This window comes from Macrosteles quadrilineatus, unplaced genomic scaffold (genome assembly GCF_028750875.1).
Source record: "Macrosteles quadrilineatus isolate MER2022 unplaced genomic scaffold, UCM_ALF_1.0 Scaffold_33__1_contigs__length_1397503, whole genome shotgun sequence".
In the NCBI taxonomy this organism is placed as follows: domain Eukaryota; kingdom Metazoa; phylum Arthropoda; class Insecta; order Hemiptera; family Cicadellidae; genus Macrosteles; species Macrosteles quadrilineatus.
In genome coordinates this window covers 945,212-958,942 of record NW_026542626.1, presented here as the reverse complement: position 1 = coordinate 958,942, position 13,731 = coordinate 945,212, and the positions used below count along the sequence as shown (strand labels likewise).

The 13,731-nt window shown below is 38.0% G+C and overlaps 1 protein-coding gene across 1 annotated transcript; it reads left to right on the top strand.

Moving 5' to 3' along the window:
- The first annotated feature begins 12,469 nt into the window (after positions 1-12,469).
- Positions 12,470-13,297, top strand: LOC129005794 (thiamine transporter 1-like). The gene has a single exon (XM_054434802.1). It carries the CDS (start codon positions 12,470-12,472, stop codon positions 13,295-13,297), a length of 828 nt encoding a protein of 275 aa, XP_054290777.1.
- The last annotated feature ends 434 nt before the right edge of the window (positions 13,298-13,731 follow it).

Below are 13,731 nucleotides of genomic sequence, written 5' to 3'. Positions count from 1 at the left end.
CTGACAAGTCTGGATACATCACCAAATTTGAAATTTATACTGGAAAAGTTACTGAAGGAAGGCAATATGATCTAGGCCCATCAGTAGTGAGAAGAATAACAGAATGCTTACAACATAAAAACCACAGTGTATACATTGACAACTATTTTGTCAGTGTTTTTTTTTTTTTTTTCTTTATGGAGGACCTAAAGGATTTAGGAATAAATGCGTGTGGAACGATAAATGTCGATAGAAAACATCCGCCAAAGTTAAGGCTACAGCAGATATGACCCGTGGAGACCACGACTGATACGTTAGTGACAAAGGGATATCTGCGGTCAAGTGGATAGATAATAAAGCTGTCCATATGGTATCCAATGTCCATGACCCACGCGAACCCACTACAGTCAAGAGGAAACAACCTAATGGGGAGCGGATCAACGTTACCTGCCCAGTTGCCATATTGGACTATAATTTGCATATGAACTGCGTGGTTAATTTTGACCAAAGAAAAGCCGCTTATGAAATAAACCGAAAGAGTCGTAAGTGGTGGCACAAGATTTTAGTCTTCTTTGTCGATGCAGCTGCTGTAAATGCGTTTACTTTTCGGAACTGCCTTCCTATAGAAAGAATGGACCTCAAGACATTTCGGCGAAAAATCGTGTTCGGACTTGTCGGGAACCAGTACGTTACACAGGCAAACTGTAGCCCTGGTCCCAGTAAAAAACTTCAGGTAGCTTGCAGCAAACCAAATGTTCCTGTAGAAATACGACGGTCTGCCTCTTCCCATCAGCCAAAAAGAGCTACAAGACGGCGATGCGCCTTGTGTAGCACAAAGAAGAAACAAGTGTCGACTTTCTGGATGTGTTCCATTTGCTGTGTTCCTCTGTGCTTGGGTAAAAACAAGAACTGTTTCCAAAAGTATCATCACTCGAGGCAGTAAATTGGCAAGAAACCATCAGTGTATTGCAATAAATGATTGTTTTTTTATAATTTCTTCTGACAATATTAATACTTATTATGTGTATCTTATGTTAATATAACCTCAGTTTGATCTAATATTCATTTGAAGTTTCATTCACGCCACAACAACCTAGTAAACAGACTACAGTAGGTACATCTTGTCCTCTGGATTACTCATATATTAATTGATATTATAAGGCCTTACCTTAGCAACCCCGTTTTGTTGATCCGAAATTAATTTCGGGTCCGAAGGTCCATCATCAGTCGGAATCTAGTAGACCAAATTATTCTAAAATAGAATCCACCCGTTGGGTTTCGTACTAAGTTTCACAACATTTAAGACGATACAAGTCATAGTCTGTACGAAAAGAGTAAAACAATTAGGGTTAAAAACCATGGTTTCTATAATGTTAGATAACCTCACTTTGGTTAGGGAACCTGTTGCCGGCAACTGTCAAAATCAACGGGTTTGCAGGTTATGTTGACTACGGATTGAAAAGGTTCTGTTCTTGATTGGATATGGATCGAAGTGGACAGGTGTTTGATTGATTATTTATTTTCAGCAATGTGTAAAAAAAATGTTTGCTGAAAAATTGCGTTGGTCATTGAGGATTTCAGATGGGTTGGACTTGGTGTTACTGTATATGTGAAATTGTTCAATTATATCCAACATATTACTTTTTGACCCTTGTAAAGAAAAATAAAAGTTCTTTACTTATATTCAAAATATTCTCTTTACTTAATTGATCATTCCATCAACCAAAATCACCTCACACCTTTATGTAATGCAATTTGGCTATTCCATACAGGTGTGAGTGTTATAAAAAGTTGCCCCTGGTAGGGTTTGAAAAGGTGAGATTTAATTTATTTAATCAGACTACTGAGGACCAATCACAGAGCCGGCAGTGGAAGTAAGATGTTGTATTGAGCCCTGGTAATTGTGTATCCCAGAAGTCCGATTTATGGACCGTGAGAGGTCTGATATGTCCTCCTGAAAGTACCTTCAATGATCTTAAATATAACACTTCTTAAGATGTAATAAAAGTATACCAAACACTCTGAACGCAAAATACACTCTTTGTTGAAATTCTGTTAAAACATGGCTATGACTCTGTATTATTGAAACGATAATGCCAAACACTGATTGAACTAATATGTAATAAATTATGTATTGACTGACTATTTAATGATATTGTGTTTTATTGCAATTGTTCGGTTAAGCCGATTACCTTGACAAGATTAACACAGGAGAATTAATAAAATTGTTGAGAGAATAAGCTTTGTGTATTGTCAATTTAAATATTTACAAATATTACAAATAATCAATAATAATATTCAAGTTTCTGCTATAATTACACTTCAATTGGATAGGGGAGAGTATTGATTGTGGTTTTTTTTTTTACTTTCTTTCCTGAGATACTGACAGCAGAGCCTCGGGAACCTAGGTTTGATTTATTTAATCTGTTTTTTTTTTAGGCTATCAGGCTTCCCAAATTTGTGTATTTATTAACAACTGGCCAGTTGATCTTAATATGCAAAGGGGCTATTCGTAATCCTGTGTACAGCACACTTTGTTGCTCAGTGGCAAACTGGGCCAAATCGACTACTGAGTCGATTGTTTAATTTTGGTTAATAAAATTACTTTTATGGCGTTAATGGAAGCCTACCCTTATAGCCTGTATTGAAACCTACCCTTCAACCGGGACAATGCTCTGATTGAAACCTGAATTTGTACACAATCAAATACTCTCAGAGATCTCTTTATGTATTTTAGAAGTGATTTAAAACCTAAATATTTAAGCAAGAACAAATTATAACAGTTTTACGTGACAGACAGCTGATATCCTAACGATATAAATTGAAGTTAAGTACAAAATTACAATATGAAATTTAACTGGTATAAAAATTTACCCAAATTATTAATATAACAATACCTACAAATGTATCACAGTATGTATTTTAAAATAAGTAAATGGCAATAACTTTAAAGCAATGTGACTGAATTACACACTAGGACATGAAACCTGCGAGAAACATGATCAAACAAATATGAATGTGGACAGATTGGCTCGTACTACACAATTAAATACAAATTACACAGAACATTTACTTACATACACAGAAGACAATTTTGACGACACATAAACATATAATTACGACACTGTACTTGGGGTAGGCTCTACGAAAATGGTCAAATTTGACGAATTTTGCCGGTCGACGTCGAACTTAAAGACTCGATTTATTTATTCAATTCGTAATTTAGCAAACGCTGTTTCACGGTTTAAATACCAATGCACTCCGGAAATCGAACAATTGATTTCGTTGACGAAATACACGTTACGACTACCAAAAGTGAGTTTTGCGAATTGAAAAGGAGAATTTAAAGATTTCCGAACATCACGGCTCAGAGCCTAATCCCAAGTGAACCGTTAGAAAGACGTCCACACAAGTCAGCAAGTTGATATTCCTCCGCGCTCACGTGATTGGCCGTTGTTGGTCCTTGCCTTCGCGCGTTTTCTGTTTGATTTGAATTTTCAATCGGTACATGATGCCCCCTTGCCAAAAAAATTGGCCCGAGCGACCACAAGGTCCGCAAGAACACTTCGTCCAACCCGGGACAATTTTCAAACCGGCGGCGCGACGCGACGCTTGCGACGGTGGAGAGACGTTTACACAACAGTTTCACATTTACACAGTTACAATTTACATACATTTAAACACGAAACAATTTCTTCACATTTACATTTTTTTTATTAAATAATACTCATATAAATATTCAATATCAATATTTTCAAAGTGTGAAAACCATGCTAGGAAAATTTTTATTTTAAACCCATTTTTTCATTTTTTTTTCTTCTTATTTCTATTTTTTTTGCTTAACATTTATTTTCTTTTTTTTTTTTTCATTTTCCATTTTTTTTTTCTTTCATTTGTTTGCCTTATTTCTATTTTGTACTGAGGGCGAGAGCGATTTGAGATGGGAGAGCTGACAATACCTGACACCAAAGTGTCTCACAAATTACCACTTACATCTACTCCACACGAGTGGTGAAAAACGCGCACGCTTAATCACACTGTAGAATTACCTAGCACTCAATGAAGCAGACAGCAGCAGTTCATTCATGGTTCACCATCGGCGATCAGCTGTTGGCGATGGAGTGGGGCGGGTGGGGTGGGAAGTAGGTCATCGACTCGTGGCGAGATGTGGCGCACCAGCTGTTTGAAACCTGTACTTGATAGGTGTACGTTGTCTGGCTTCCCATTTCGATACTTCTTGTTGTATAATGATAGATTCATTGGTGCAAATGGTGGGAATAGTTTATGGAATTTTATTGATTGAATGGATGGGGGATTATTTAAAGACTGGATAAAAATATTTAAGGATTTGATTTTGGGTTGAATATGGGGAGTATGTAAAGTGGGAGGGAGAGTGGTAATGTAGATGGTTTTGTTGTGGGATTTCAGTAAACGGATAGTTGTCTTTATATTGATTTTAGTTTTCTCTGGGGCAATGGATTTGAAAATGTCATTAATTCCAATGAAAATTATGCATGTGGGTTTTAGCACTGACACTTGGTTTCTGATAGCGCACTTGAGATCTTGAGTAGTCCATCCGCCGTGAGCAACACTGTGTTCAATCGACCATTGTTGTGTATTTGATTGTTGTCCGCCGCCCACACTGACCAGCCTGACCCCCTGCGAGTCTCCCAAAACACTCACAGCGACGGGTGACAATTCGCTTCACACTGTTCACTGTTGGAGGAAAATGGTTTGGTGTTACCGTCTTAAAATTAACAATATTGGGTTTTAAAAAAAACGAGTCGGTACACCCTCAAACAAACGTAGGCATTAACAACAATGATTTTTCCCTAATCTCTCGAATAGTACTTTTTTATCTGACATACATGAACTACTTTCGCAATGGATGGGTCCCGATTCAGACGGATTTTTACATTTACCTGATTTAATACTTTAATTACAGTATACGGTCCATCCCAAGTATGAGTTAGCTTATGACTGATTTTATTTGCTTTGTTACTAGGCGTATATTTTTTGTATAATATCAGATCACCTTCAGTATATGGAGACGGTTTTCTATTTTTATTGTATCTCTCCTTTATCTTTTGATGAGCTTTCTTAGAGTGTTCTAATATTTTACTCACTCTATCCTCGGCTGTTTCAGTCGAGCATTCATCGCCAAGGTCCCAGTGTAGTTTGAGTGAATGGTTTAACTCTCTACCAAGGAATGCATAAGCTGGAGTCACACCTGTAGTTTCGTGTAACGCAGAGTTCAATCCCATACAAAGGAAAGGTATATTTTCGTCCCATTTCTTTTGGGTTTGAGAATGATAGATTTTGAGTATCATTTTGAGATTTCTATTTAATCTCTCGGATTGATTTGAATTAGGCCTAGCCACTGAGGTAGTTATGTGTTTCACCCCTAAACCAAATAAAAAACTCCTAAACATTTCGGACTTGAAAATGGATGCATTGTCCGATACAATGGTTTCTGGCAACCCGTGTTGTGAAAAAATCTTATCCTTTAACGCATTAATTATTATCTTTGAATCTGCTTTTCTCATTGGAATATCCCAGCTGAACTTAGAGAATGAATCAATACATACGAAAGCATAAGCATTTCCTGAAACAGATCTTACTAGTGGACCAAACATATCGATGTGGAGTCGTTCAAAACATTTCTGGGGTGGTTTTGAATTCATCAAACCTATCTGTAAATTCTGGGCTGGTTTCGAGAGTTGACATAGTTCACATGAACGTACGTAATTTTTTACGTCGTTAAAAACTCCATCCCATGTAAAATGCTTTATTAGGCGTGCTGTAGTCTTTTTTATGCCCCAATGAGAGTGAATGGATATGTCGTGGAAATATTTCATTATCATAACACGCATTGAACTAGGTACCACAATCTTTGGGGAACATTTGATGTTTCTCTGAAATCTTAGAATGCCCTTTTTTATACAATAAAAAGGTACAGTTATCCCATTCTCCAGATCAGTGATGATTTTACCTAGGGTTTCATCCTCCCTCTGCTTATCACTGAGTGATTCGAACGTTTCTGGAAAATGTTGGAAAAAACAAACTTGATCAGGTTTTGGAGTATTGTTTTGTTTTATAGCTTCATCAGGTTCGAACATTCGACTCAGAGTATCACTCACAATGTTTTGGGTGCCCCTACAATGTTCGATTTTGGCAAAAGGAAATTGTGAGAGTCGTAGTTTCCATCTAGCTAACATTCCGACACTTTTATCGCAACCCATCACATACGTAATAGCCATGCAGTCAGTTTTAATGACAAATGGTCTGTCTGCCAAATAATCTTTAAATTTTTCTAAACCGAAAAGTACGGCAGAAAATTCCTTTAAATACATGCTATACCTAAGTTGGTTGTTTGAGAAGGTACGGCTCGCAAACGCTATGGGGACAGCTCTACCATCTCTGATCTGTTCAAGGACACATCCGACGGAAAATTCGCTTGCATCACACGAAAGAACAAAGGGCTGCGTCCAATCGGGCAAATGCAACACCTTAGGCGAAGACAAACACTCCTTCAATTTATTGAAACTTTCTTCCTGTTCTTTACCCCATTTAAATCGGACACCCTTCCTTCTTAGCATATTGAGTGGACGACTAACACTGGAAAAATCTGGAATGAATTTCCCGTAATACGCTGCCATTCCCAAGAATCGTTGAACTGCTTTTAAATTTCGTGGTCGCGGGAAGTTACTAATCACCTCGGCTTTGGTTTCGTCGACATACAATTTTCCGTCTTTGACGACGTGTGACAAAAATCGAATGCCGCGTTTCGCTAAAGTGACCTTGCTTGGTTTCACAGTCAATCCGGCTTCTCGCAATCGTTGTAAAACTTGTTTCAGATCGCGATAGTGTGTCTCTGGATCAGGACTATAAATACAAAGATCATCTACAAAATTGACGACGCACTTAAATTTCAAATCTCCTAACACCTCGTCGACAATCCTGCCTAGTACCTGACTACCTATTTTAATACCCTGGGGACAAGTTCGTGGTTGGTACAATGCGTACCCTACATTGAAAGCTGCGTATTTTCGACTGTCAGGATGTAACAAACACTGATAGTAACTGTTGTTCAAATCGAGCGTAGTAAAATATTTAGCACCTTTAAAATATTGAAAAATCTTATCAACTTCGGGCTGCGGAAAACTATCCATTTCGATGTATTTGTTTAGCTCCTTGTAATTGACAACTAGCCTATACTTACCAGCTTCTTTCTTTGGACGTAGAAATGCACTTGAACTGAATTCAGAAACGCTTTTTTCAATGACACCTTGATCTAATAACTCTTGTATTGTCTCTCTCATAATAACCATCTTATCAGGTGGTAAATGATAAGGTCTCTGACGAAACGGAACGATGTTATCGCTGAACTTGATTTTATACGGTTCTGTTTTCGCTGTGCCTATTCTATTTGTTATGACGTCGTTAAAGCTGTATAACAAATCGTCAAATTTTGTTTTCTGTTCAGGAGTGAGGGGAGAATCGCCTAAATCTTGTTTTTCGCAACGTGGAATCTCATCTTCGCCTACTAAACAAAGAGAATGTTCGTTGTCAGCAAAGTTGAATTTTATTATTGACTTATTCAAATCTATTGACATCCTTGTGAAAGTCATGAAATCGTAACCCAAAATCATTTTGAACGGCAGTTGATTTACGACCCAAAATTCGTAGTTCCAGGAAAAATCGCCTAATTTCAAATGAATTGTAGCTTCGTATCTGACGGTGATTTTGTGCTGTGACGCAGTACCCATAGAATGACTTACCTTATTTACATTTGACACCAGTTGTTTATCTTTCAACATATTGAATAATTCTTTACTAATTAATGACCTACTACTACCAGAGTCGATCAAAGCAATGCATTTTACTGAGCTGTCGAACGTAACATGAGCAAATGGCAACTTACCACTTAAGTCTACGGCTTCCATTTTGTTTTTGTTGGGGATGGTCGCGAGTTTTGTATGACACCGGGCCCCCTCGTCGATGTCATTTACCAGTTTAAAGAGCTCCTACAGTTTCTGGCTAAATGTCCTTCCTGATTGCAACGAAAACATTTTATGATTCTTTCGGCGGGTCTATTCCTGAGATCGTTGGAGTCGTTACGACGGGGAAAAGGTTGTCGGGGTCTCTGAGAAGGAATAATTTGGGGTGGGGGTGTGTGAAATTGTGGTGTGAAAATCGTCGGTCCAAAATATCGAGTTTCCGCCCTGACGGCACTTGTAACTCTTGTAGCTAGTCTACGAAGTTCTTGAATTGTGTTTGGCCTAGAATCGAACGAAAAATGAGATTTTGTTTCCGGCCTACATTTATTCAGCGCTATTTCTATGACGTCGTTTTCAGACAAGTTTGTTTTGAGAGCAAACGCAGTAGATAATAAATGTTCACAATAATCTGAGAAAGTTTCTTCGATGCGTTGTGGACGATCTAACTCTATTGACTCTATTTCTCTTCGTCGCATTGATGGGATAAATCTATCTAAAATTTCGACGTGCAAATTATTCCACCCTGATTGAGCACTTACGGACTCAATCCATAATTGAAACAACTGACCTTTGACCTTTGGTAAGAGAAATTTAATTATTTCATTGTCGTGGAACGGAGATACGTTAAAAATCGGCATTAAATCTTTAAGGAATGTAACCAACTCAAATTCATTCGATGCATCGACGTCCTTCAACTTCCTCAAAAGTTCCATTATTACAATAGAATCTGTTTTTGACAATCCCTGATGAACGAAGTTACCCTGCAATTGATTCGCCGGTACCGGAGCTACGAAACGAATTTGTTCGTGGTTCACGGCACGAGGAGACGAAGTGAAATTCGAAGGAATTGCATTGTTTTCGACCCTTGGTTCAATCGCGCGAATTGACGATCGTCGATCTCGAAAGGTTCCCTCATCAATCGTGACATACTCTGTGGCCGTCGAATCAAAAGTGAGATGCGAACGTGAGTGCACAGCTTGTTCCAACACGTCATTATCCAAATCCAACAAACAATTACTGTTCGACATGTTCAAATCGCCGACTACATTGTTCGCAATATGCTCTATTTCTTCTCCTACAAATGTGACGTGACCCGCGCGGAACGAATCGGTGGGGGGGGGAGGGGAGACATGGTTGATACGAACGTTTCCTGTTTCTGCGTGTGATGCACCAACCCTACCGGACACAAGCCCTTCATCTGACACATGACACCTGTTTGCCATCCTCTGAGCCCTATCGCTTGCCGTAGTTACGTAATTGGGACCGTACAATTGACGTCTCATTTTTGAATTGACAAAAGCTTTTTTTAAATCAAATTCGCAAAAATGCAATCGACCTCAGTTTTATAAATTACACAAAATATTTCAATTTTCCCTATAAGTAAATATAAATAATCACTGACAAATAGACACAGATAATAAATAACCAAGTAAACACTGCAATATGAACGGGTATAATCTGTCTTAAAGATAACAAGTGACAAGATAATAAGATTCTGAGGGTCAATATCAATCTTATCTACGCCAATCTGTCCGTAGAAGAGCCAATCTGCCTTGTTACCAGACCTCTCAATATTAGTGCTATCACTTTTTGTAAAGAAAAATAAAAGTTCTTTACTTATATTCAAAATATTCTCTTTACTTAATTGATCATTCCATCAACCAAAATCACCTCACACCTTTATGTAATGCAATTTGGCTATTCCATACAGGTGTGAGTGTTATAAAAAGTTGCCCCTGGTAGGGTTTGAAAAGGTGAGATTTAATTTATTTAATCAGACTACTGAGGACCAATCACAGAGCCGGCAGTGGAAGTAAGATGTTGTATTGAGCCCTGGTAATTGTGTATCCCAGAAGTCCGATTTATGGACCGTGAGAGGTCTGATATGTCCTCCTGAAAGTACCTTCAATGATCTTAAATATAACACTTCTTAAGATGTAATAAAAGTATACCAAACACTCTGAACGCAAAATACACTCTTTGTTGAAATTCTGTTAAAACATGGCTATGACTCTGTATTATTGAAACGATAATGCCAAACACTGATTGAACTAATATGTAATAAATTATGTATTGACTGACTATTTAATGATATTGTGTTTTATTGCAATTGTTCGGTTAAGCCGATTACCTTGACAAGATTAACACAGGAGAATTAATAAAATTGTTGAGAGAATAAGCTTTGTGTATTGTCAATTTAAATATTTACAAATATTACAAATAATCAATAATAATATTCAAGTTTCTGCTATAATTACACTTCAATTGTATAGGGGAGAGTATTGATTGTGGTTTTTTTTTACTTTCTTTCCTGAGATACTGACAGCAGAGCCTCGGGAACCTAGGTTTGATTTATTTAATCTGTTTTTTTTTTTTTTAGGCTATCAGGCTTCCCAAATTTGTGTATTTATTAACAACTGGCCAGTTGATCTTAATATGCAAAGGGGCTATTCGTAATCCTGTGTACAGCACACTTTGTTGCTCAGTGGCAAACTGGGCCAAATCGACTACTGAGTCGATTGTTTAATTTTGGTTAATAAAATTACTTTTATGGCGTTAATGGAAGCCTACCCTTATAGCCTGTATTGAAACCTACCCTTCAACCGGGACAATGCTCTGATTGAAACCTGAATTTGTACACAATCAAATACTCTCAGAGATCTCTTTATGTATTTTAGAAGTGATTTAAAACCTAAATATTTAAGCAAGAACAAATTATAACAGTTTTACGTGACAGACAGCTGATATCCTAACGATATAAATTGAAGTTAAGTACAAAATTACAATATGAAATTTAACTGGTATAAAAATTTACCCAAATTATTAATATAACAATACCTACAAATGTATCACAGTATGTATTTTAAAATAAGTAAATGGCAATAACTTTAAAGCAATGTGACTGAATTACACACTAGGACATGAAACCTGCGAGAAACATGATCAAACAAATATGAATGTGGACAGATTGGCTCGTACTACACAATTAAATACAAATTACACAGAACATTTACTTACATACACAGAAGACAATTTTGACGACACATAAACATATAATTACGACACTGTACTTGGGGTAGGCTCTACGAAAATGGTCAAATTTGACGAATTTTGCCGGTCGACGTCGAACTTAAAGACTCGATTTATTTATTCAATTCGTAATTTAGCAAACGCTGTTTCACGGTTTAAATACCAATGCACTCCGGAAATCGAACAATTGATTTCGTTGACGAAATACACGTTACGACTACCAAAAGTGAGTTTTGCGAATTGAAAAGGAGAATTTAAAGATTTCCGAACATCACGGCTCAGAGCCTAATCCCAAGTGAACCGTTAGAAAGACGTCCACACAAGTCAGCAAGTTGATATTCCTCCGCGCTCACGTGATTGGCCGTTGTTGGTCCTTGCCTTCGCGCGTTTTCTGTTTGATTTGAATTTTCAATCGACTTTTAAACGACAAACGATATCACAACCACATTTGGTATACCGTTACTGGAAATTGTAAGCTACTTTTCTGTGTATATGATGGTCGGATATCACCTTTGGGGGACGGCCCGTCGGGGGTCAGAAGAAAATCTTTAATGACAGCCTATGTTGAGTTGTACATCATTTTAAAGGTCTACTTCAACTGAAAACAATGCCGCAAACCGCACTTCAAAAGGTTGATCCTGCGCAAAATGGACTTAACGGTCACCCTGTATATAAGCCTTCGCAAATACAGTATCTGACAGTTTCAAGCCAAAACAAATCCTTCGAAATTAAATGTAACCTGGGTCGTGATGGTCCATATGTTAAATCCAATGATTAAACTAAAAAATGCTTTATAGATCTATGAGGCATAGCCCTAATGTAGGCCTATAATTGAAAGTTACCTTCCACAATGGTTAAAAGTATTTAAGGTACTACCTCAACCTCCCAATTTAACACTTTATTCGTGTTGACATTTTCATTATAAAGGTACTTTTGTCCATTCCGTGAAACACTGGAAATAAGGACATTAATGCGTTACTAACAGACATACACACAAAAATTCAGAACTTTATTAGGGAATTTGCTACGCTTTAAGACTAACAAAGTACTTGTAAAATTATTAATAGTATCTGAAATATTTGTCAATGTCATCAAATTTCATCATAACAATGTATATTTGCTTGGACCGATGATGACCCGAAATGACGGCTTACTAAATGAAATGAATTGGTAATTTATAGTAAATATTACTAAAATAGGCCATGAACTATTGATACATAAACAACGTAAAGCGTTTAAACAATTAATGATGGTTTGCTGAATAAATGTTTTACTAAAATGCGTTATCTTTTTCTTGGCATAGGCCTAAAGGATAGATGGCTTTGGCGCTTCTATCCTTGTAAAAGGCTTCAGTTCCTGAGACAACCGATATTTAGCGCTTCACTTTCTAAACCTACATACCGAGGAGTTATCTTCTAGACCTCCATAGACCTTCGTTGGATTTACAACCTATTATCAATATGGATGAATGGGTGAAATTAACCATTTTTCTGTGTGTCTACGGGTTCATGAAAGAGATTGGGCCAGATGACCCGTTCATTCTGCATCACTTGGACAACCGAGAGCAAAATGAAGCCAGAATTTGGGAAGTCTTGACCCAGCTGATCCTGACAACCATGCTGTTTTTCTGTGCAGATTATTTCAGATACAAACCATTCATTGTGATTGGAGCTGTCTTTGGATTGGCGGCCCAGATCATAAACTTGGTATCAGAAGACACATTTGCTTTGATGGGTAGGCAATGCCTGTATGGAGCAGCTAAGGCGGCGGAAGTGGCTTATTTCAGCTACATCCATGCCAAGGTGCCAAAAATTAACTACACAAAGGTGACAAGCTTTTGCCAGGCGGCTGCCGTGGCAGGAGGCATATTCTCTGCTCTAGTCTCACTATGGCCACTTCCCGGTTTATGGAGCAACTACGTGACGATCATTGTGTTGGCGTTCGCTGTTTGTTGGCTGGTTTTGCTGCCCAAAGCTGAAACGACCCTCTATTTTCATAGAGCTAGGATCGTCAGCTTAGGTGGCCAGGCTGAAAACATCCAAGCTGGTCCAGCTCCAAAGCCGTCCATCACAGTCGTACAGCAGCTGCTATGGGAAGACTTCAAGGCCGCTTACTACAATCCCTATAATACAATCCCTATCAGTTCAGTCGGGTCAGCCGATCCGATAAGACGTACTGCTCCGCTACCGTCTCGCAACCTCACGTCGCGCTGCTACTTCACGTGTGTGGCGTGTTTGTCTAAACGGCCTTGTGTAGTTAAAAAAGTGCTTTTTACGTACATAAATTAAAATGCCAGCTACCTGTGGCGTTTGCAACGTGGACATTGGCAGCTGCAAGTCTACTGAAGTGATAAGTTGTGCCGGTAATTGCAAAAAATCGTTTCATGTAAACTGTGTGAAAGAAGATATAGAAGAGAAGAAGGTTCGTACAGCAAAGCAATGGAGGTGTAGGGAGTGCCGAGAAGGCAGTGTAAGTTCCGGCTCAAGTACGCCGATAACAAAGGAATTTTTGCTTAAAGTTTTGGACAGTTTAAAAAAAGAACTTTTTACTGAGTTAAAAAACGTAAAAAAAGAAGTTTCCGAAATGTCGCAATCCCTAAATTTTCTTTCAGAAAAAGTGGACGAATCTACCAAATTGATGGAAAATTTAAGATCGGAAGTGCAAGTTCTGAAAAAGGAGAATGAGGTTTTGCGAGAAACAGTCACCGACCTACAAGACCGGA